The 23,965-nt window shown below is 38.8% G+C and overlaps 2 protein-coding genes across 2 annotated transcripts; both read right to left on the reverse strand.

Moving 5' to 3' along the window:
- Positions 1-4,179: 4,179 nt before the first annotated feature.
- Positions 4,180-5,118, reverse strand: LOC308671772 (olfactory receptor 5J3-like; the record flags this gene model as incomplete). Its single annotated transcript, XM_081334207.1, has 1 exon — positions 4,180-5,118. One exon carries the CDS (start codon positions 5,116-5,118, stop codon positions 4,180-4,182), a length of 939 nt encoding a protein of 312 aa, XP_081190333.1.
- Positions 5,119-14,279: 9,161 nt separating this feature from the next.
- Positions 14,280-15,218, reverse strand: LOC308671849 (olfactory receptor 5F1-like; the record flags this gene model as incomplete). Its single annotated transcript, XM_081334332.1, has 1 exon — positions 14,280-15,218. The coding sequence occupies one exon, from the start codon at positions 15,216-15,218 to the stop codon at positions 14,280-14,282; it is 939 nt and encodes a 312-aa protein (XP_081190458.1).
- Positions 15,219-23,965: the final 8,747 nt, after the last annotated feature.

The raw sequence follows: 23,965 nt of genomic DNA on the forward strand, positions 1-23,965 counted from the left end.
TATCATGAAGTTCCATACAATTCCATATAATATTTTATTAGTAAAATATACTAAAAGCCTTGTTTGGATTAACTGAAGAATTTATAGCTCAATTAACTCAGCTATCTGCTGGAAAGGTACTGTGTTTTAAAAGATATGGAATTAATTAATTTGTCATTGTTAATTATTATAAAATATATAGTAGCTATAACTGCAGTTCAAATATTTTTTTGCTTGGAATTTAAAAACCTTGCAAAAATACTTTATATCCAAGAATATCTTTCTGGACCTGATTCTGCATTCTGTCTCACCTTCCTCATAGTATGTCAGCATACTTTTTCCTTGTTTATTTGGACAACAATTACTCTGCTGACACAGTAGTGTACCAAAATGTCATTTGAAAGAATAAATAATTCCTTTTGTTAGCTGTCTTATTCTCGGCTGTCCTTATCACTCTCTGTATGGACCTTCTATCTGAGGCACTGCTGCCACCAAACCAGACAGTGGTGCAGTTTGTTAAAAAGCTTTCAATCATGCCTCTGTAAAAAGTGGCCAGGAAATGATGTGGTCTCCTCATCCAACACAGGAAATGCAGATGCTGGTTTGCACGCTTTATTAAGGATGATGTGTGGAGAGATCAATTCAGATTGTTAATTATCTGCACCCCCACATACTTAACACTGTTGACCACCTCTACAGCTGCATCCTTGATACTGAGGGGAGTATGACTATGCCAGATGTTTCTGTAATCTACAATGATCTCCTTTGTTTTATCAACATTTAGAACCAGGTTACTTTTATTGCACCAGTCCACCAGAGCCTTCACCTCTTCCCTATAAGCATCTTCATTATCATTCCAGATAAGACCCACCACTGCCGTGTCATCTGCATACTTCACAATATGATTCGTAGCAGATTTAGCACAGCAGTCATGGATCATCAAGGTGAACAGTAGCAGACTCAAGACACAGCCCTGTGAAGAACCTGTACTCAAAGAGATGGAACTGGATGGTCAATGACTGATGGTCATGGTGATGGATTAGGCTGGGAGTCATGAAAAATGGAGCTTACCTTTCATGTGAAAGGTTTCACCAGTAGATTGTTGTTGGGATATTTTTCAATACATTTAAAATGACCATCTGGCATAATGTTGCAACATTTCAAAGACAGAATGATTGAAGAGGATGAAAGTCCATGTCAGCTGGATGGGCAATGGCATTTTGATGGAAGAGGAGTAGGGACTGGATTATTCACATAATCATGAGGCCAAGGGCATCCTGCAGCATTCTGTTTTTTTGATTATGTGCCATCAAATCAGTACTGACCTTTTTAGCCACAAAGAAAGAACTTATCTGGGTTGATTTGTCCCCAGTGATCCAGTCATCACCATTGTAATTGTGTCCATCCATTTATTTTTCTTCCTTTCCATCTTTCCCAATGTTATTTCCCAGAGTTCTCAAGAAAGTTAGCTCTTCACATTATGTGCCGTAAATATAATAAAAATGATCATTTGAGCCATGTCTTTAGTTAAGGTAATGTTACTTTGTATCACATTATGCAAGGAATGTTCTGTGTTTTATTAATTATCTTCCCCTTTTTAATAACCATACTTTTATTATAATATGTTTCATAAATCACACCTCAGTGTTAAACCATGGCACATATAATTGGAAATCAAGAACCTTACTGTTTAATTAATGTAATCTATAAATATGTGGAAAGAAGATATAAACAACTAAATTTCTTGGCATATTTCTACACTGTTGCTATGTCCTCAATCTTGGGGATAGCTTAGACAACAAGAGACAATTCAAAGAAAGATACAGCTATTCTAACCTAACACAGGCTGCTGTTTCCTGTTCAAGGATGGTGTCCACTGGTGCTACAATTGTGTTGCTTTGGGTCTGTGAAATGCAATTGTTTTTTAGTTTGCTCAGCGATAACATTTTTATCTAGATATTATGAACAGCAACAGTTAAAATGATGTCATATCTGAATCATTTTACATAAATATATCTTCTATTTGTCTATGGAGATTCTCAGTCATCCAGGTCATGGTTGTCCCAAAGGTGGTTTTTCAGGAGGCAACTGGACTTTCTTGTTTTTCTCTGAAGACATTTCGCTTCTTATCCAAGAAGCTTCTTCAGCTCTGAGTAGATGGTGGGTAATGGAAGGATTTATATTCCTTGCAGACAGCTGGTCATTTGCAGTCCTTTAGAGGGATGTTGGGGTCATCTGGAGGATTATCTTTGTCCTCAGGGTCACCTGATCAGTGCAAAAGTGTGTGGAAACTTCTGGCTACAGGATGTTTTGTCCTGTTCCTGTGGTCTACAATGTTTTCTGGAAATCCATTTATATTCCTGCATCATTCGAGGGTGTTCATCCCAAAGTGCATAATTAAATGTCTATAGAAATTTTCAGTCATCCAGGTCATGGTTGTCCCAAAGGTGCTTTTTCAGGAGGCAACTGGGCTTTCTTGTTTTTCTTTGAAGACATTTTGCTTCTCATCCAAGAAGCTTCTTCAGCTCTGACTGGATGGTGAGGAATGGAAGGATTTGTATTCCTTGCAGACAGCTGGTCATTTGCATTCTTTTAGAGGGTTGTTGGGGTCATCTGGAGGTAATGGTGCAGGAATATGAACAGATTTTCAGAAAACATTGTAGACTACAGGAAGAGGGCAAAACACCCTGCAGCCAAAAGGTTCACACACATTTGCACTACTGTAGTCAGGTGACTCTGAGGACACAGATAATCCTCCAGATGACCCCAACAACTCTCTAAAAGAATGCAAATGATGAAAAGCGAAATGTCTTCAAAGAAAAACAAGAAAGTCCAGTTGCCTCCTGAAAAAGCACCCTTGGAATATTTTCTATTTATTGCTAAATATAACATTCTGATAAGGCAATCCTTTAGATCACGGGTGTCAAACTCACTGTGTCATGAGATGTGTCACAAATACTACATGTTCGCATTGCAAGAGCTGGGGTGGGCACAGCCTCTGCATGATGCAACTGGCCTGAGGGCCAGCAGTTTGATACCCCTGCTTTAGATCATCTTCTCCAGTATGTGACAAAGAACTCTGATATCTAGGAGACCATTTTTTTCATGTGAGCTTGTTTCTCACCTCCCCCACAATTATTTTTCCAGCAACCCAGAAAGCTCTGTGAGAAAAATGGCAAGGAATCCTGCTATTGTAGAAACCAGTTTATCTAACATTTGTAAGCTATTGGATCAGGCTATCCTGAAATAATTGCAAGATTTTCAGTTAAAAAAGTTGGAGACAAAACAATGAATGAAGAAGGGAAATATTTCTTATTTTAATTCCATTTCATCCTTTAAATAGAAACATATTAAATTGATTGCTAGAAATTTTGTAAATACTGTTCCTAAATAAGTAAGGAGTAATTGGGATGTTGGGTGATATTTTGATGGACTTTTTGATTTGTAATAATATAAAGGATAATGATGATATTTGAATGGGAGAATACTAGAAAACCTCAAATAGAAATTAGTCTAGGAAGGTGAAAAGCATCCCAGGAAAAAATCAGGGTAAACCAACAATTTCTATATCACAGCTGATGGTGGAAGACTTTACCTGAATCTTCTACTTTATTAAGATTATTGGCTTAATATAATTCATTAAGACAATGAAGAGAAATGTGGTACCAAAGGGCTGTTTTTCAGATAGCTCTCTGGAATTAATCATATTTTTATTATGAAGAATATAGCAAGCTATGGAATATCCTAGATGACACATCACATCCTTTAAATCCATTGTTGCAGCATTTGATAATGATACTAACAAAAAAATAGAACACATATCATTTTGAAACTTATGGAACCATAAGGTAAAATTATAGCTCTCTGCTACCTAAACTTGAAGAAATACAACTATGGACATATGATAGAAAAGAAGTAGTAAAAAGAAAATGGTTAATTCATAAGTATTGCTTTCAAAAACTAACTTGTCAATATAATTTTATGTAAATATTTCCAAGTGGAATGAAATCCAGTTAGAATTCTATATGCACACAACAGAGAAGAAGCCAAAATGAACTCATGGATTTTTTTTTTCTCAGTAGGCATGCAGACTATTGTGTTTCAAGAAAATATACACCTATATAAATATATTCTTTTCCAGTGTGTAGTTTTTGAAAGACAACGATATTTCATGTAAATGTTCTTTGTTAACAGTCTCGTTTAAAAATAAAGGGACACAGCTTTTTTTTGTAGGGCTTTTCTGATGGCAGTTCTGACCTCCTGGTTCCTCAGGCTGTAAATCAAGGGGTTCAGCATGGGGGTCACCACTACATAAAATAGGGAAGCCATTTGGTCTACATGGTGAGACTGTCTAGAGCTTGGTCGTGCATACATAAAGCTAAGACATCCATAGAAAATGACGATGACCATGAGGTGAGATGTACAAGTGGAGAGGGCTTTCCGATGACTCTTGGAAGAGCGGTCCTTTAAAATGGTGACTAGGATGTAAGTGTAAGAGGTAAGAATGGTCAGTATAGTTGTTATTACATTGAACCCAACAAGTATAAACATCAACAGTTCATTAAGGCTAATGTTGGAACAGGCAAGTTCTAATATAGAAGGAACTTCACAATGAAAATTCTTAATGATATTTGAGCCAGAATAGGGTAATAAGGATGCAGCAGCTGTGTGTACTAAAGAATTGATAATCCCAGCAATATAAGAAAATGCTATAAATTGGACACGTTTTTTGAGGGACATGTTGATAAAGTAGAATAGAGGATTGCAGATGGCTACATAGCGATCATAGGCCATCACTGCTAGGAGGTAGCATTCTGTGGTGCCAAATAGACCATAAAAGTAAAGCTGAGTAAAGCAACCTGCAAAAGAAATAGCTTTATTCTCTTTTAAAAGATTGGATAGGAACTTTGGGGTGACAGATGATGAATAGCAGATATCCAAGAATGATAGGTTGATGAGAAAAAAGTACATTGGTGTGTGCAGTGGAGGACTGGTCCAGATTAGAACAATCATGCCCATATTTCCCACCAGGGTGATGGCATAAACAGCAAAAAATATCACAAAGAGGATGAGCTGCAACTGTGGATCATCAGTTAACACAGTGAGTATGAATTCTGTCACCTGTGTGCTGTTCCCCATTACAATAACACTGTGGAAATTGAAAGAATGCAGTAATTAATATTACATGTTGTCTTAAACATTTTGAGTGCACATCAAGTGACAATACTTAAAAAAAGCACTGAATCCTACATATACAATGCCAAGGTCCTGTGTCTGAATATTGGATTATTGGAACTGGAATATTCTTCATTGGCCAAGTGTGATTCGACACACAGGGAATTTGTCTCTGGTGCATAAACTTTTAGTGTACATACAAACAACAAAATTATCTAAATTAAGGGACCCAGAGGGGTGTCTTAACTCGTATCATGAAATATCAATATTATTCCAACCTATTGTCATTCCTTCATTATTATTAGTGAAGGACACAACTAGATATAAAGTACTACAAGGTAGGCAGTGAAAGGGATGAACCCATGTGATGTAAATTAAGGGATCAAGAGGGGTGTCTTAAAGAAAACAGCATCCCATTTATTGTAGAACACAAGATCTGGCATAATTGTTTGTCCACAGCTATTAGAATAATATGCATAAATACAGAATTTACTTACCAAACTATACTAAGCTCAACTACATCTTCCACAGTTTAAAGCATATTCTTCCTGCAGTTTACTTTTGGTTGTGGATGAATAACTTCCATGTGAAACCAACTGCCACATTCAGGAAGCAATTCAGATACATTTCAGCTTCAGCTAGTTTTATATGTTCTTATTAATATGGTAAGCAATTTTTCCCTGCTGTCTTTGGGACTATGCAGGAGGACTTAATTCTACAGAGAAATCCTTGGTATTCCCTAAGTAGTTCAGATCTCAGGCACAATACCGTACATAACATTTATTCTAATACCGTAATTACAAAGGGAACTACATCAAAGCTAAATTATAATGTTTTGACTATATGACAGAACAAATCACTTATAGTCCATTTCAAAGTACAGATTTCTCTGCAAAATGTCACCTTGATCTGACAGGCTGTTTGTCCCACTTCGTTCTGAAATTCCCTGCTGTGTCTTCTTGCCTTATGAACCCATGAATACCACGGAAATGCCAAAAATATTCTTGCAGCAATAAATTTAAACTGACAAACTCCAACTTTCAGTATTCTTTTTTCCCCCAGCTCATCCAGTCCCAATGGAGTGAAATTTAAGGAAAACTGAATATATGGCGTAAGTCCAAGTTATCTATGGGGCTTCCTTTCCTTGAGGACATCTAGCTGTCCTTCCAATTTACATAGTTCCTCATCCCTTTTCTTAAACATTGCCACCTTAAGGAAGCTAAGAAGAGTGCTTTTCTGTGGCAGCCCTTGCCCTATACCACACTGTTCCCCCCAGCTTTCTGAAAGCACTGAAGACCTGATTTTTTTCCCCCCATGTGTTGAGATAAGGATGAGGTGATCACATGTCAGAAGTTTTAACTTGGTCTCGGATTTTTGTTTCTAATGTTTAAGGTTTGAATAGTTTTAATGCAATTTTTATGTTATTTTATTATTACATTGTTTTAATTTTGGGGAGCTGCCCAGAGTTTGATATAAGATGAGTGACCGTATAATGCTTTAAATAAATGCAAGTATAATATTATTTTTTCACTGGAAGAATTATTTTGGAATGTTACCAAGAAAATATCTATAAATAAGTATAACTATTTTTTTCTCATCAGCTTTTTGCTTTTCCTGCCATCTATTTATTTCATTCTTCCTGGAAACCAAATGATTATAGCAAAGCCATCATAGACATCTTTGGTAAACTTCTGATTTCAACTTTGTGAAATTGCTTCCCATGATATACTGCTATTTAAATTTCATAAAGTTCCTTGTGCCATTTTCATCTATATTTTGAAAAGTCTGTAGTTTGGGGGCTACATGAAGACAAACAGCAGTCTTTTTTTCAACAGAATGAGAAATAGTTGCTACTGCAAAGTTGACATCAAGCAGTCTCTTAGTCATTTTGGTTCAAACATTCAGTAGTAGATGAACTTTCATCTTGTCTTTCAAATGTTGCAACATTATGTTTCAAAGGTATGGGAAAAATATCCCAAGAGTAGTCTATTGGTGAAACCATTGATATAAATGATAAACTCCATTTTTTCATTTAGATTCCTGAAAGAGTTGAATAATTGTTGAAAACAAACAAAAAAACAAAGAAAACCCAAGGAAAAAGTAATGGGCAATTAAAAAGCTGAATGGGGAAGTATATTGGAGGACATGAGGATTCTAAGCCAGGGCTTTTCAACCTTTTCACCCATTGTACCACTTTTAGGATATGGCAACATCAGAGTACCAGGTCACCTAGCCAGTTGTAAAAAACCTGATGACACCCCCCCCAAAGGAAAAAAAAGATGAAGTACAGGTAGTCCTCAACTTACAACAGTTCGCTTAGTGACTGTTTGAAGTTAAAAAAAAGTGCCCCCCCAAGCAACAGCCGAGCAAGACACCAAGCAAGGTTTTCATTGTTGTGAGCATTTCTGTTGAGGATTGGCAGCGGGGTGTGGGGTGGGGGAGGTGTTTGATTTTTATTTCCCCCGTCTGCTGGGTGGTTGCAGCAGGTTTTGGTCACTTCACATGACCCTGGGACACTGTGACCGTCATAAACATGAATCAGTTGCCAAGCATCTGAATATAAATCACAAGATCCTGGAGATGCTGCAACATTCCAGCTGATTGGCACTTCTTCTGGGCTCAGCAGAAGCACCAGGATCAGCGCTGAGCTCCAGCTGGAGCCTGGTGCTGATCCTGGCACTTCCACTAAGCCCTGACAGCCCTGCAGCTCCAGCCATCTCTCACTCAGTCTTGTGTGGTGCTGCTATTCCCCTCCCCCGCTACCACTTTTCTAGGATGGTCGCATACCACCTGCCAGGTGCCAATGTACCACAAGTGGTACCCGTACCACTGGTTGAAAATCCCTGTTCTAAGCCATCCTTCATATGATTACACTTTCTTCTGCCAGCATACCTAATCTTGATCACATAAAATTGCAGTTCATCCCACTCTCCATCATAAATACGTTAGGAAAACCTGGTCATTCTTCCAGTCAGACTGAGGCTATCACCAAGTTATTAACATTTGTTACCATACTGTTCTTTGGACTAAATATATTAACTGCCTTGGAAACCTTTATAGATTTGATTTTTTTTAATCCCATTTATATCCCGCCCTTCTCCAAACACTCAGGGCGGCTTACAATCTAAAGCACAAATCAATGTGCTTAGCAATAGCCTTCATTCTATGTATATGCCTGCTTTCACACACACCCCAGCGGCATTATTACAAAGTCAGCTTATTGCCCCCAACAATCTGGGTCCTCATTTTACCTACCTCGGAAGGATGGAAGGCTGAGTCAACCTTGAGCCTGGTGGGACTCGAACCTGCACTAATTGCAGGCAGCTGGTGTTACTTAAGGAGGCATTAGCCCACTGCTCCACCAAGGCTCTTGCCCCAGACAACAGGCTTTTAGAGACTGAACAATCCCATTTTATCCACAATTTAAAAAAAAAAGAAATTTGGAAAAGAGAACTGAATTTTCCTATACCATAAAATCATTGGTCTCAACTTTTAAAAAACATTAACTACATTTATTAAGGATAGCATTTACAAATATAAAACAAGAGCAGCAGGTAAAAAAATATCTTCCTTGGGTTTATTGGACTCAGTGGAAATTTTGCTCTAATCTTACATTGGAGATGTAATACATGCATATGTAAATCAGTAAACATCCTTTGCTCTTATTCTTGAGAGCTCCTTATTGATTAAACAGTCTTCTTGTGGTTCTAATATGAGGAAATTAAAATGCAAATGTCTCATTGTTCTTGTAATTAGGTTGTTGTTTAATATTTTTAAAATATTTTATTATTTTTATTTTTCATTGCTGTTATAGAATTATTGTTATTAAAGATGCACATGGCCTGAATTGTACACTTTTTTGCATAGCTGTATAAATTAGCTAAATAAATAAAATCTGAAATTTGTAACTGTAACTTAACTGTAATAATATGTGGGAATGTCAATGGGAGATGGTGGGGAGAGAGATGCTGCCTAGGGAATGATCAGATAAGAGAGGACATAGCCCTCAGATGCATAATGGGGGGAAAAAAGAAACTCAGAAGGAACCTTGCTTACTTTGCAGTCTATAAAAAAGACAGTGAGAGATTTATACTGTCAAACTTAAAAGATTCTGTTAATGTAGCCTTACAATGAAGTAGAATTATCTCATGAGGTCAAACTTCCTGGCTGGTCTAATTGGGAAGGCTGACATCAATTCTGCAAATTTCATACCAAAGAAGTAAATTCAGGAATAGTCTCTGATGGATGTTTATATGTGCTTCTTCTCCTAAGGGAGGAAGTATTACAGATGTGCCATGACAACAAATAGCAGAGCCCTATGTGAGTTTAGGTAGCTCTATATCTGCATTAAGAATTATGTGTCCTCTTGTCATCTCTTTCGTAGAGCAAAATCAATTTCTGGTAATCCAACTGGATTATTGTAACCACTTAAGATCCTGTTGCAGCCCTGGGATATGCTTTCTCTACATTTCATCACAGATGTTCCTCCAGTGAGAGGGTATATTACACACTGATAGTAGTGGATTTATAAAATTGGTCCATTTTGTTATCCAACAGTCCAAGAAACAGTTCATCTTTTTTGGGGATCACGCCTTAAGATATAATAGATTGGTCAACTATATGATCACAAAATTGAGGAAGTCAGTTTATTTCCAAATTTTCAAACTTCCTCTTGCACTTATTAAATATTAAAATTCATTTCTCTTTGCACCATCCACATGTGAACAGAGAAATTGGGAAGTTATCCAACTACTGCAACAAGATTTAAGGTGCTATATTTCTTACCAGCAAGACAACTGGACTTATGCCATACCTCTTTGCTGAATTTGCTTATGACAATATGCTATACCCCTGTATTGATATGTCCCTGTTCCAGGCAAATTTTGTATTCTAGCTATGGATTCATCAAAAACCAGACAAAAAAAGCAATGTTCCTTGTGCCACAGATTTTCTGCATGAGAGGCAAGGAGGCCAAAGCCACTTAAAGGAACAGTTTAAACTAGCAAAGGCCACATGCAAGAAAGTAGCAGAAGCCAGTAGACAAGGGAGAACAGAGGACTATTTGATGTGTCTTTCTATAAGATTTCTCACTTCTTCAAGGCCTTCCAAGGAGCTAGACTAAAATTTATTGGCCCTTTCCCAGGGAGTAAGCATATCAAATGAAAATGATTGGTGTCTTCAAAGAAGCCTTAATTTTATAAGGTTTCTTTTTAATATACTGTACATATGTACTGTTAGTTATGCATGTATTATATTAATGTGGTCTGTATTTTTAAAATTCTGTGATTTGTTCTTAGATGGTAAATAAGCAAGTCAGTTAAATAAACAAATATATAAATAGAAGCAAGTGCAGATTTAAAACTTCAGTTATTCATTCAGTGATCTAAAGGTCCTGCTCATTCACATACCCATGCATATCTGCCCACTCAAAGCCAGGCTTCCACAAATACTGAGGTGGGGTGCCCAATGTGTACATTACCAGACAGTTTTTCTTTATTGTGATGATTCCAAAGTGTTACTATACATTTTACACTTTCCAACAAGATTTGACCATTCCAATATTGGTGCTTTTCTTACAACCCTGTTTTTTTCTTCCATTTTCCATTTTATGTGCCATATTGACTGGCAGATAATCAAAAAAATAGTATGGTGCAGAATGTCATTGGCCTTATTAAATGTTGATATTAATGGCTTGGCCAGTCCCTAATTTTCTTCCATCAGAATGCCATTGCCCTCCAGCTCACATGGAGTTTTATCCTCTGCACTCAGTTGCAACTTTATATCAGATGGTCATTTTTACAAGTATTGAGAAAATATCCAATGGTGGGATTCGAATATGTGAACAACCGGTTGTCTGTGTGGATGCTGCTTATAGAAGTCCATTCTGGACCTGGGCAACAAAAAATTAGCTTACTGGTTCTGCCGAAGTGGTGCGAACCAGCTGAATCCCACCACTGAAAATGTCCCAATAACAGTCTACTGATGAAACCATTAACATGAATGATAAGCTCCATTTTTTCATGACTCATGACATTAGGAACTATGGTGGTGCAGTGGTGAGAATGCAGTATTGCAGGCTAATTCTGCCGACTACCAGCAATTTGATCCTGACCGGCTCAAGGTTGACTCAGCCTTCCATTCTTCTGAGGTCAGTAAAATTAGAATGCAGATTGTTGGGGGCAATATGCTGATGTTGTAAACCTCTCAGAGAGCGCTGTAAAGCACTAGGGAATGGCATATAAGATTAAGTGATATTGCTATGACTCCTAGCCTAAATAGAGTACTGGATTACCCATCACTATGAATGACCATCAGTCACTGACTATCCTAAGGAGCAGATAGCCTTTGTTGTAGTCAATGGACCATAAAAAATAACTCTGAATAAGACAACTAATGAAAGGAATTATTTATTCTTTCAAATGACACTTTGGGAACACTACTGTGTCAGCAGAGTAATTGTTGTTCAATAAAATAAGGGAAAAGTATGCTGATGTATTATGAGGAAGGTGAGACACAGTTAATGCAGAATCAGGTCCAGAAAGATATTCTTGGATTAAAAAGTATTTTTGCAAGGTTTTTAAATCCCGTGCCAGTTTTGAATGTTTGGCAATCAAACTGAATAATGCAAATAAACAAGCAATGAAATATTTGAGCTTAGTTATAGTTACTATATATTTTATAACAATTAACCAGGACAAATTAGTTACTTCCACATCTTTTAAATCACAGTACCTTTCCAGTAGATTGCTGAATTGACCCATAAATTCTTGAGTTAGTTCAAATGAGGCTTTTATTATATAACCACACTTACTAATAAAATATTATTTTGAATATTATTTTGAATGATAGGTACTCCATGAGTTACTCTCCCATCTTCCTGTTACTTCTGTATTTTATTTTATGTTATATTTTTGAAAACAAAACAAAACAACAGGAGGAGATAATGTTGGGGATCATGCATTAGGAAATACCCTCTGAATGCTAGGATGTTACTGTCACATGCAGTAGTTTTATACCCAAGGAAATTCAATACAAAATGATGTAATAATAGTTATTATATATCATCATCATCATCATCATCATCATCATCATCATCATCATCATCATCATCTGATGTGCCTGACTCCCAGTGGACTCTGATGCATTCTTACACTAGTGTAGATTCTGATCTCCTGAGTGTTGATAGAGTATAATAAAACCTGAAATAGCAATACTATTCTTCTCCATTCTGATATATATGTATATATGTTGTACTTTGACAATAAAGGTTCATTCATTCATTAAACTATTTTATTCTTTTTTAATGGACCACTGCCATTTGAAACTTCTGAGTGTAACAACAGAATTTTGCAAAATATAAAAAAATATGAACACATCTGTTCCTACAGATCCTTGTATCTTGTACTTCGTGATATTTTTATAGAGTAACACAAAACATTCCACTGAATTGGAATCTGAACTGAAATTTGCAACCTGTAATTTGCACCAGAACGCACCAGTTTTTGATGGATTTTCCAGAGTTGCCTTGAACAAAATCCTAGTCTTTTATATACACTAAAATTGAAGGGTTTTTTTTAACTACAAAGGTAAACCTTGTAGGCAAGGCGGATTGTATGATGTGAATTCTGGCACCTTTCTTCTTCTTCTTCAAAAAAAGCATTGAATAAATGTATGGCTACTTTTTATTGGGACTGATTTATTACATAAGGTTTGTGTTATAGCTAGTCTGACAACAGAAATTGATTGCCCAGGATCATAGATAAAATAATTTTGATTACAACTATGACACAAATATTGCTGAAGGTATTATTACCAATAATTTGTCTTTTAAATGCTGGCTTTGTGAAGCTTCTGATAATATCAAATGGTAGATCGATTAAATAGTACATTCTGAAAAACATATAATGGACATCGTGGCCTTATTAGATATAGGAAAAGCCCTTGTTACAGTACAAATTAGATCTGTGGAACATGTTAAAAAATGGATTTAACTTATTTTTGGAGGATGCCTTTCTATTTTTTGTTGTTTTAAAGGGTTATTTTATATTGGTTTAATTACTGTATATTTACTTTTCTAGTGCTATATCAAAATTATAAAAAACCAAAAACCTACACATCCTTCCTTCTAGAAGAGTATATTCTACTGTGAACAGGCAGGACAAGAGACAAAGTCCAGAAGTATTCTTTGGGGGACATGCAAAATCTCAGCTTTGTCCTTTCTCCAATTCACATTAATTGTCTTTCCCTTCCCTTCCCTTGTCCACAAGAATTTGCTAAATGCCTTCATCAGTTTGGAATCCCTAAATTTTGTCATACTTAATAAAATGGGACTCCTTTGTGTTGTCTTGCTTTATTGCTGTTGATCTTAATTCAACAAAGGTTCTTTTGGTAGCAGATGTTGCCTACACAAAAGGCACAAAGATTTGATTTCCCTTCTAATTTTCACATGTTCCCATGGTCAGTTACTTATAAACATATTCATAAATTCCCAGTGCCACTGTTTATCACAGCATGTTTTGATCTGAGTTTACAGATTATTTCCCCTTGGAATAGATAACCTCTCCTTTAAAAGTAGATTTCAGGAAGCTTGTTAAAACAAGCTGAAATAACATATGTACCATCTAATATTTATCCTTACCAAATAGAAGCACATTTGGCTCCAACTGGCATTTGCTGTGGTACTGAGGTAAAAAGAGCAATAGGTGTGTCTGATCTGCTTGAAGACTGCTATCCAGCTATGAACACTGAAAAGGGAAGATGGGCCTGGATTAAGCCAGATATAAATGCCAGCTTTGTTCTAACTTGAAGAACTTATTCTCTCTATTCTTTTTCCTCCTGTTTTCCTCCCGTCTGTGCTGTGTTCCTTGCTTTGTAAACAGCAAAGAGCAGTCTGTTATTTCTGTTATTTATTGATAACAATAAATCAGGCATGATAGCTAACCCAAAGTAGGATATGTTTTCTTTAGATTTCAAATTTCATTTTTTGAACTCAAAAATAAATATACAGTTACTATCAGAGCCCTAAGGAAACTGAACAGCATAGTGGTATATAATTTAATGATAAAACCATTTGCTAATAGAACAGACTTTATGTAAAACTAAATTTTGCCCAAAAGCAATGACTCTTAAAAGTGTTCAACATGAAATTTCTTTTCTAGCATATTTCTGAAAGCACGCCTTACCTCCTGGTTCCTCATGCTGTAAATTAATGGGTTGAGCATGGGGGTCACCACTACATAGAACAGTGAGGCCACTTGGTCTAGGTTATAATTCTGTCTAGAACTTGGCCGTACATACATAAAGCTGAGACATCCGTAGAAAATGGTGATGACCATGAGGTGAGATGTACAAGTAGAGAAGGCTTTCCTACGGCTTGTGGCAGAGTGGATCTTTAAAATGGTGACTAGGATGTAAGTGTAGGAGGTGAGAACAGTCAGGCTTGTTGTTATTAAATTGAAGCCAACAAGTATAAAAACCAACAGATAATTAAGACTGATATCTGAGCAGGAAAGAGCTAAAAGGGGAGGACCCTCACAATAAAAACTCTCAATGATGTTTGGGCCACAGAAGGATAGTCTAGTTACAGCCATTGTGTGAATGGAAGCATTAATGATCCCAGCAATGTAGGCAACCGCTATCAGCTGAACACACTTTCTTTGGGACATTATCATCAAATAGAGTAGTGGATTGCAGATTGCCACATAGCGATCATAGGCCATCATAGCTAGGAGGTAGCACTCTGTGGTGGCAAATAGGGCATAAAAATAAAGCTGAGTAAAGCAACTTGCAAAGGAAATTGACTTCTTCTCTTTTAAAAGATTGGATAGGAACTTTGGGGTCACGGTTGTTGAATAACAGGTATCCAGGAAAGATAAGCTGGTAAGGAAAAAGTACATTGGTGTGTGAAGTTGAGGACTGATTCTGATTAAGACAATCATGCCCACATTTCCCATCAAGGTGATGGCATAAACAGCAAAAAATATCACAAAAAGGATCAGCTGCAAGTGTGGATCCTCTGTCAACCCAGTGAGTATGAATTCTGTCACCCATGTGCTATTTCCCATTAACACTGTGAAAATAAAAGAAATACAGTACTCAATATTACATGTTCTCTAAATATATCACCTACATAAGAATCCATTTTTGTGATCTGAAATAGGATGTTGGAAGGATTAAAAAATAGATTCTAAGAAGATAAAAAAACTGGATATGCTACTGTCAGTATTCTGATAATATATTAAAAATTATGGTTTATTCATGATTATTACTGAAGAACAATCAAATCAAATGCTGTAAATGATAGGAAGCTATTTTGGGTGATCCAAAATAAGCACTTAGAAGGCAGACTTGGAATTATATGTATAAAGAATAACTATTTCATCATTAATACAGAACAATTTTGAGATTCTTACACTATCCTGATAAACCCCAAAGCCCCCAAACATCCTCAACTTACCGAATTACTCTGAACTCAACCACATCTACAATAGTTTAATGCATTCCTTCTTTTCTGGTTGTGGATGGATTGCTTCTGTTAAATAGCGGGTTCTTTGGTGCAGGAATGAAGACGAGGTAGCTGAGTACAGGGAAATTCATATTTTATTTCGTGCAGAATTTGTACTGGCAAATGGCTGCAACTAGCCGCAATATATAGTCTGGATAGGTTTGAAGCAACCATTGCCGCCTAGGGATAGCCAATTATAGCGCTGGAGACTTGTAGTCTGGGTTGCTGGAGAGCTGTTAGCTGCTCCAGCAACCCACGTGGTATTACTCATGAGCCCAGTACATAACACCCCTCCCCTCTTAGATCAGACAATATTAACACAACTAGTCTCAATGCAATTATCAAGACTCATTATCAAAACACACTAAAATAAAAGTAATAGAAAAAAAACAACCCATATAGGTTACAACGTTATTAAATGACGTCTGAATGAATAGGCTTCAAAGATAGCACATTTAGACAGTTATAGCACTAGTTTCTGTAGCATAGTGGCATACAGCAATACAACAATATTATAGCTCTTTATTTTACAATGTAATCAGCGAGATATTTATTTATTTATTATTTATTAATTTAATTTATATACCGCCCTTCTCTCAAGAGACTCAGGGCGGTGAACAGGGCAATACATAAAAATTAGATACAAAAGTTAAAATTAGATTATTAAAACATAATTAAACAATGCCCAGAAATAATACAAATTTAAAATTGAAGTCGTTAATAAAAATCCCACCCCGTCCCATCAGGCCAGGCCAGCTTGTTTAAAGAGATAGGTTTTAAGGTCGCGCCGGAAGGAGCGGAGATCGGGCGCCATCCAGAGCTCAACCGGAAGATGGTTCCATAAATCCGGTGCACCCACAGAGAACGCTCTCCCCCTGGGGGCCACCAGTCGGCATTCTTTGACCGGCGGCACCCTGAGGAGGCCCTCTCTGTGGGAGCATACTGGGCGGAGGGAAGTTGACGCCGGCTGCAGGTGCTCCCCAAGGTATTCTGGACCCATGCCATGGAGGGCTTTGTAGGTCATTACCAACACCTTGAAGGAGGCTTGTGTGCCCTAGTGGAACGTCTCAGAGTTCCACTCACTTTGTGGTCTACCAGCTTACCCAGTGGGCTGGGTAGACTTGTGTCCCTTGGTGCGCCTGAGTCAAGGGGATTAGATGCTCTCTGGCTAGCCTCTCCAGGTTGGCCCACCTCAGAGTCAGACTGATCAGCAGAGTAGGCACAGGGGTTGCTGAAGTTCGGATGGCTTGCTCCTTCAGGGGATCCATGTTGCATTCCAGGACTCCCCGCTTCTCCCTCTGGTTCTACCTCAGATATGATGGAAAAATCTAGAGAGTCCATGTGAGGGCTGGCTTGGCCGCACATTTGAGGACCTTGGGAGGGACTTATGATGCAGTCCTCACTTAGTGGCCATTCTGGAAACCGTTTCCTGAACTGATCAATGTGTCGTCTGACAACTCGCCCTCCCGCCAATTCCACTTCATAAGATACGGGTCCAGATGCCTTGGTAATTTGACCAGGAACCCACAGATTCCCATGCCCATAGTTCCTGGCCCAAACCCAATTGCCCATGTGCAACCCCCTCGGGGGTTTTGATTGAGAGGCTTCTGCTGCCACTCTATCTGGATGCAACCTTTCCAGTTTAGTGATCAATCGCCTCCCCCAACGTAGTTCTGCAGGACTTTTGCCTGTAGCAGTGCAGGGCGTAGAATGCTGGCAGAATAAAAAATCTGCCAATCTGTGATGCCAGTCACTTGTGACAATGCACTTGAGTGATTCCTTCATTGTCCTCACCATGTGTTCAGCTTGACCATTAGAAGATGGATGAAAAGGCACAGGCGTTGCATGTCTGATGAGATTAGCTCTAAGGAAGGCCTGAAATTTAGCAGCAGTGAATTGGGCCCCATTGTCTGAAACTAACACATCTGGCAACCCATGTGTGGCAAAAAGTTTTCTCAGCACCTGGATGGTCCTAGCAGCCATTTGGAGTGGCTATCCACTACTATAAGGAAGAGCTGTCCCTGAAAGGGCCCAGTGTAGTCTATGTGAATCCTAGACCAGGGAGTGTGCATTTCCTCCCACCTGTGAATTGGAGCCTGTGGCATTTCAGGCCTAGATTGCTGGCATGTGTAACAACCATGGACTTGTGCCTCAATGTCCTTATCAAGGCCAAGCCACCAAAGGTAGCTTCTAGCTAAAGCTTTCATTCTGACAATGCCTGGATGGCCTTCATGTAATGAGTGTAAAACCCTGTCTCTTAGGGAAGTGGGAATTATGACTCTGTTTCCCCATAGAATGCACCCCTTGTGGGCAGATAACTCATGCCTTCTGAGAAAATAGTTTTGAAATTCAGAACCTGGGCTTTTATTCAACCAGACCGTGTATACCCATGACAATACTCTACTAAGTATTTTATCGGTGGCAGTTTCAGCAGCAATGTGCCCCGCATGGAGAGGAAATTCAGGTATGTCCTGTATGGACAGTATTTTAGCAGCTGGAGCTGGATCTGGTTCCATTAGTGGCAGTGGTAGCCTGCTGAGGCCATCATCATGGCCCATTTCTTTGCCCAGTTTGTGAATCAATTTAAAAGTGTATGCAGATAGAAAAATAGACCATCTCAGGATTCTTGGTGAAAGTATGTGGGGGGTTTGTTTGTCTGTTGTGAAAAGTCCTAACAGAGGTTTGTGGTCTGTAAAGACCGTGAAGTCCCTGCCATATAAATAGTCATGGAACTTTTTTATTCCAGCAACGATGGCTAGGGCCTCTTTGTCAACCTGAGCATAGTTGTACTCAGCAGAGGACAATGTCCTTGAGTAAAATGCTCTAGGGACCTGTGTTCCATTTTTTTCTACGTGGCTTAAAACTGCCCCTACCCCATATGGAGATGCATCACATGCAAGACATACTGGTTTAGACTCTTTGTAGTTACAGTGGACCTTTCTGACAATAGTGCTTTTAAGTCCTATTGCATTGAGTGCAATAGGGGAGTGGGAATCTGCTTCGGGGATAGGATATAAAAATGTGTCAAACAGCTCTGTAAGGTGTGGCTGAACTCCTGAGTGTGTTTCAGTCCACCAAGCCTTTGCAAATGCTTCTTTTGAAATAAAACTTTGTTGCTGGAATTCCAAGTGAGTTTGCTTGTTTTGGATCTTGAGCCATGTTCCAAACAACTTGGAGGCTTGTCCTGGGATATCTAAAAAGTCCCTGGATCACCGGGAGTGTCCAGCCCTAAGGGGACAGGCACGTCTATTTTGACGGTTTCCTGAAAGGTGACCACCCCCGGCCCAGTACCCGTGAAGAACGGGATGCTAAATAGTGGATTCCAGGAACAAAGGAAGACAGGTAAAAAAATAGTGTTTTTTTTGGATGCCCTGAGGGTTCTGGAAGACTGGCAAGACATACATACAGTAGGTGTGAATGTCCTGATGGTCTGAAGGACTGGCAAGGCAAGGAGGTGGGTCAAGTACCAACTTCCGGGAAACTCTGTGCACAGACCCAGGTAAGAAAATCAGGGCATTTTCACAGTTACCTGGGCGGCTGGGTGGGTAGGCTGGTGTGAATCTGAGACCTGTGAGAGGGTGACTGAGATGCCCTGAGAGCCATAAGGGCTGGCAAGGTGAAGTGAGAGAGGACTCCTGAGTGAAAAGGAGGAAGTGAGGTGGTCTCACTAGGTTGGTAAGGATAAGAGAACCAGACGGTAACCACTGATGGGTAATAGATTTTCCAAGAAGCCACAAAAGGATCAAAGAGGGGACTCCCAAGACCAGGGAGAAGGAACTAAAGATGAGGGAAAGGGAGAGAATGTTTTCATCCCAGTGGTGTAGCGTGGGGGGTGCAGGGGCCCCCGGCCGCACCGGGTGAAACATCTGGGGGGGCGCGCTCGCACTCGCAGCTCTCTGCCCCTGCCTGGCTCACTCACTCTCTCTCACTGCAGTGCTGGCTGTGCGAATCCGAGCCTCCGGGTCGCCGCCCACTGTGGAGGGGGGGGGTGCCAGGCATGCGGTGCGGTGCGGAGAGAGAGCGAGGGACTATCTGGGGGAGGGACAGTGCAGTGGCCGCCCAGCGCAGTGCTGAGCGCGGGAGAGAACCAATCTAGTGGAAGAGACTCGAGTGCTAAAATCCACGGGTTAGGGGGCGCAAATTACTTGCCTTGCCCCGGGTGCTGACAACCCACGCTACGCCACTGTTTCATCCCTCCTCACAGACCCCTGGGGAAGATCCTGGCTGGATGGAATCATCCTTGTTATAGTAGAATGGTAAAAGATTTAGATAAAGACCTGATGATTCAATACTGTTATTTTATTTGGGGACAAAAACAAATAGATGAAGGAACTCAGTGACCACAATTAGGTAGTTTTAATTACTTCATTTGAAGGCAAGGTTGGCAGAATAAACTATATAATTGAGGTAAAAGTAAAAATATTCTGATAAAGTATTGCTGTTTTAAATGTTAGCAGGATGGGATGGAGTTATCTGGAAAATATACCTGGGATAAGAGTAAAGGTACCATGACTCAATATTGTTATTTTAAGTGGCCAAGAAATCCTATTAAAAGTATTTTGCTCAAAATATGGAAGTTTTAAAAATTGGCTATGTCAAGCACTAAATATATAGGTTAAGAAAAGAAGTTTATATGCGTGTTGGATCCCAGGCAATATATAGTCCATTTTTTTTAGAGAAGTGTGGAGGTAGTGAATGTGTTTCTGTGTTGTGTCTAATAATAATTAATAAAAATGCATTATTTACAAATAAAGATTTTTTAAAAAAAACCAAAGGAGCTCATTGGCTTGTGAACAGCTCCTTGTAATTGTAATAATAGTTACTGATTTGTCAGAAGAAAGTATGAAATAAAATATCTGTATTTGAAATTGTTTATGCAAGCAGTTTGAAAGGAAGTGAATGTGTGGATATGCTGATCGTCTGTCTCTGTGTGAGAGAGAGTTTCTCCCCCACCACAGACTATGAAAGAAACAGTAAACTGCAAAAAAAAAAATTGTTTATCGTTGCTGTAAAAGTGAAATGAAAAAGGCAATATAAGCGTTTGCATGAGAAGAGTCCCATGGAGGATGTGTGAGAGAATTCATGGAAATGCATGTGAAGAAGAGAAAACTATTTTGTTAGCGGTGAGATTTTTGTGTAATTCTTCTTTTTCTGTCTCCTCCCACCCTTGCTGGTTGTGTTGCTTTAAGAACGAGAGAGACAGAAAGAAAAAAAGAGGGGGAGGGTGTCTGATCTTTTAAACTATTTTTTTTTCTGTTTAGAATTCTGGTTTGAGGAAGCTGGGGTGGATGTGAAATATAATGTTTTAACCTACTTAATGTAAATTTGTTTCCATCTGAATGGAATCTGATTAAATTGGAATTTGACTAAATTTATATTAAAAGCAGAGTTGATAGTAGAGTTTGATACAAAACTATTTCAGTAACTCAGAATATCTTATTAAGCTTATTTTTTGTGTAGTTGCTTGTTGTTTTATATTTTTAAAAAAGTTTTTATGTCTGTGTGCAGGACACACTGATAGTGTTAGATGTTTAGTGCCAGCCATTGGCAGTTCCCCAAAAGGGTCATCAGATGGAGGCAAAGAGACTTCTTTGCTTCCACTGATGAGCCAAGGGTCCCAGACCCACAGCCCCATTGGCGAGAGAGTTTTATGGTCAAGGAGGGGCCAAGACCCCCCATAAATACCTCTGCACGAGGGGCTGCTCTTTGTTCTCCAGTTCTATCTCTACTCCTAACCTCTATTTTAGTCATGTAATCCTAGCTTGTTTTGTTTTATTTTATTTCTCTCTCACATGCAGGCATGAATGCTTTCATGCCAAGTATTTCTTTCTCTTTGATCTATCTTGAATAAAGCTAACGTGATTGCATCTCTGCGTTCTGCCTTCGCTTGGGAGCTCCTTTAACGATTCATTGTGAGTCCACCTCACAGATAGAAAATAATACCTAAGAGAATTAAAGGAATTGTAATTCAATCCTTGTTTAAAACGAAGGAGTTGACAAAAAATTGGGATTATAAATGAGCTATGTTGTTTTAAGTAAAGATTTGTGTGTAAACAAACTCAAGCAGAGTTTGGTGAGCATTCCTTTGTTTGCTCTTTACTAAGTAATTTGTTTGTAAATACGGACAAAGGAATGGCTACAGGAAGGGCGTTTTACCCAGAAGTGGGGGTGGGGGTGGGGGAAAGGCAGCCAGTGGCATTTTTGTCTAAAATTGACATTTGGGGAAGTGTTAGTAGTTAGCATTTTTTATCAAGTGTGTGTAAACACTTGTTCATAGCAAAGTAGTTGGGGGAATAAAGCAATAACTCGGACACAGAAGCAGCCATTTAAGGAGGGATGGTTGATACTTTTCTATGGTTAATATATGGTTGGTCATATGATAAGTATGATATGTAAACAAATATATAAAATGGTGAGGCTATTTCAGTGCATTCAAGTTGATTTTAAATTACCTCAAGTGGGAAATTCCAGAATATGAAACTAATGACATGTTTATAAAAACTAGATACTGGGGCTGTTTTCTGCTTTGTATTTTCTCAGCAAGCAAGGATTGCTAGCCCAGACACCTCCATTGGAGTTTGCTGTTCACAAGTTCCAGCTTGGTGATTGGGTCCTGACAGAAAGCTGGTGTGAAGAAAAACTTACTTCAGCCTGGGGTGGTCCCTACCAAGTCCTCCTAACAACTGAAACAGCAGTTCGAAAGAAAAGAAAGGGTGGAGCCAAAAGAGTGAAAAATAATTCCTGGAGAAGACCCCCTGTGAATAAAAATTACCGAAACCTGAAGTGGTCATTGTGGGGTGAAGAAATAATAGCCTGGGTTTGCTTGTGGTTTTTGTCATTGCAGGAGTAGCAGCTTTCTCACTTTTTCAATCTGAGTGGTGGCCTATGCTGTACCATCCAAAGGATTCCAGAGGAAGCTGTGGACTTCTACATGTGTTGGTTCTGTGATTGCAATGGTGTCACTGAATGTTCTTATCACTGTTGTGATTGTGGACCAGTCTGTGCCTGTGAAGAACTTTGTGACATAGTAATAGTGGAGGATTGGTTAAAAATATGTAAAGTTCTGACATCAACAGACTCTTTAGCCCACATACCCAATTATAGGAGAAAATGAAATTTAGGCAGCAGAAACACAAGCTAACTTAAATTCAGTTATATTGGGAGATAGTGAGATTCAAATTCCACGGAACATAGAATGGATAGATTTAAGGTGTATACAGGCTAATCAAACATAAGAGGACTGCTACAGAGATTAAGAGAAACTGCCATTACTAAAAGAATTTCTTTAGGAGAAACCCCCTTACACCATATAAAAATGAGGAAATGTGTTTGAGGGATAACAAGGAGGAAGAACAACATCCCAGACCCTTTTATAACTGGGATTATTATACCTTAAGCTTGCTTGCCAACATATGAGTATGTAACGTAGCTCATATATGCAAAGTGTATTTTTTGTTTGTTTATAAATTTCTGAAAGGATAAAGAAAAGAAAGGGTGGATTGAAAGGAATAAAAGTATTATTCAGAAATTTCTAATGAGTCTAAAGGTTGAAGCAGAAGCCAACTGAAGATCAGAAATAATATTTTATCTAAGTATTGACAAGTACAAATGTGAAAAGAAGAAGCTACAAATTGTAAGAGCAAATATCGAAACAACCATAGGAGATGGACTGTGGTAACAAAAAATTAATGGTGAAAGATAGGGTATGGACAAAGGGGCTTCCTGGAATATGGGAAGGACAGTGGTTTTAGGTGGTCCGGAAAGTTTATCGGATGATTAAGGAAGGGGCATTGAGTGCGATAGGGGAGTGAGAATCTGCGTGGGGGATAGGATATAAAAATGTGTCAAACAGCTGTGTAAGGTGTGGCTGAACTCCTGAGTGTGTTTCAGTCCACCAAGGCTTTGCAAACGCTTCTTTTGAAATAAAACTCTTACTGGAATTCCAAGTGAGTTTGTTGTTTTGGATCTTGAGCCATGTTCCAAACACTTGTTATTTATTTAACCTTCCTACTATTGTGATAATTTTATTAATCCTTTTCTTCCCTCTATTTTTTAAAAAGTTTTTGAGCTCCAATTCCTTTTTATTCTTTACTGGGGGGGGGGTCTTCCCTCCCTTCCTGTTGGGAGCTCAATCTTAATTGTTGCCTTCATTTCTGTCGCTCGGTGCTCCGGCCTCTTGTTTTCTCTGTTGGCTCCCTTCTGCCTTTGGTGTTCGTCTCTGCTCTGGTCAGGCCTCCTTTCAGCTGCTCTGTCTGGACTGCTCTTCTCAGCCGGCCACTCAGCTTGAGAAATCAGAGGGGTCTCTGG

Source organism: Vipera berus, assembly GCF_964194415.1.
Source record: "Vipera berus genome assembly, chromosome: 1".
Taxonomy (NCBI): Eukaryota; Metazoa; Chordata; class Lepidosauria; order Squamata; family Viperidae; genus Vipera; species Vipera berus.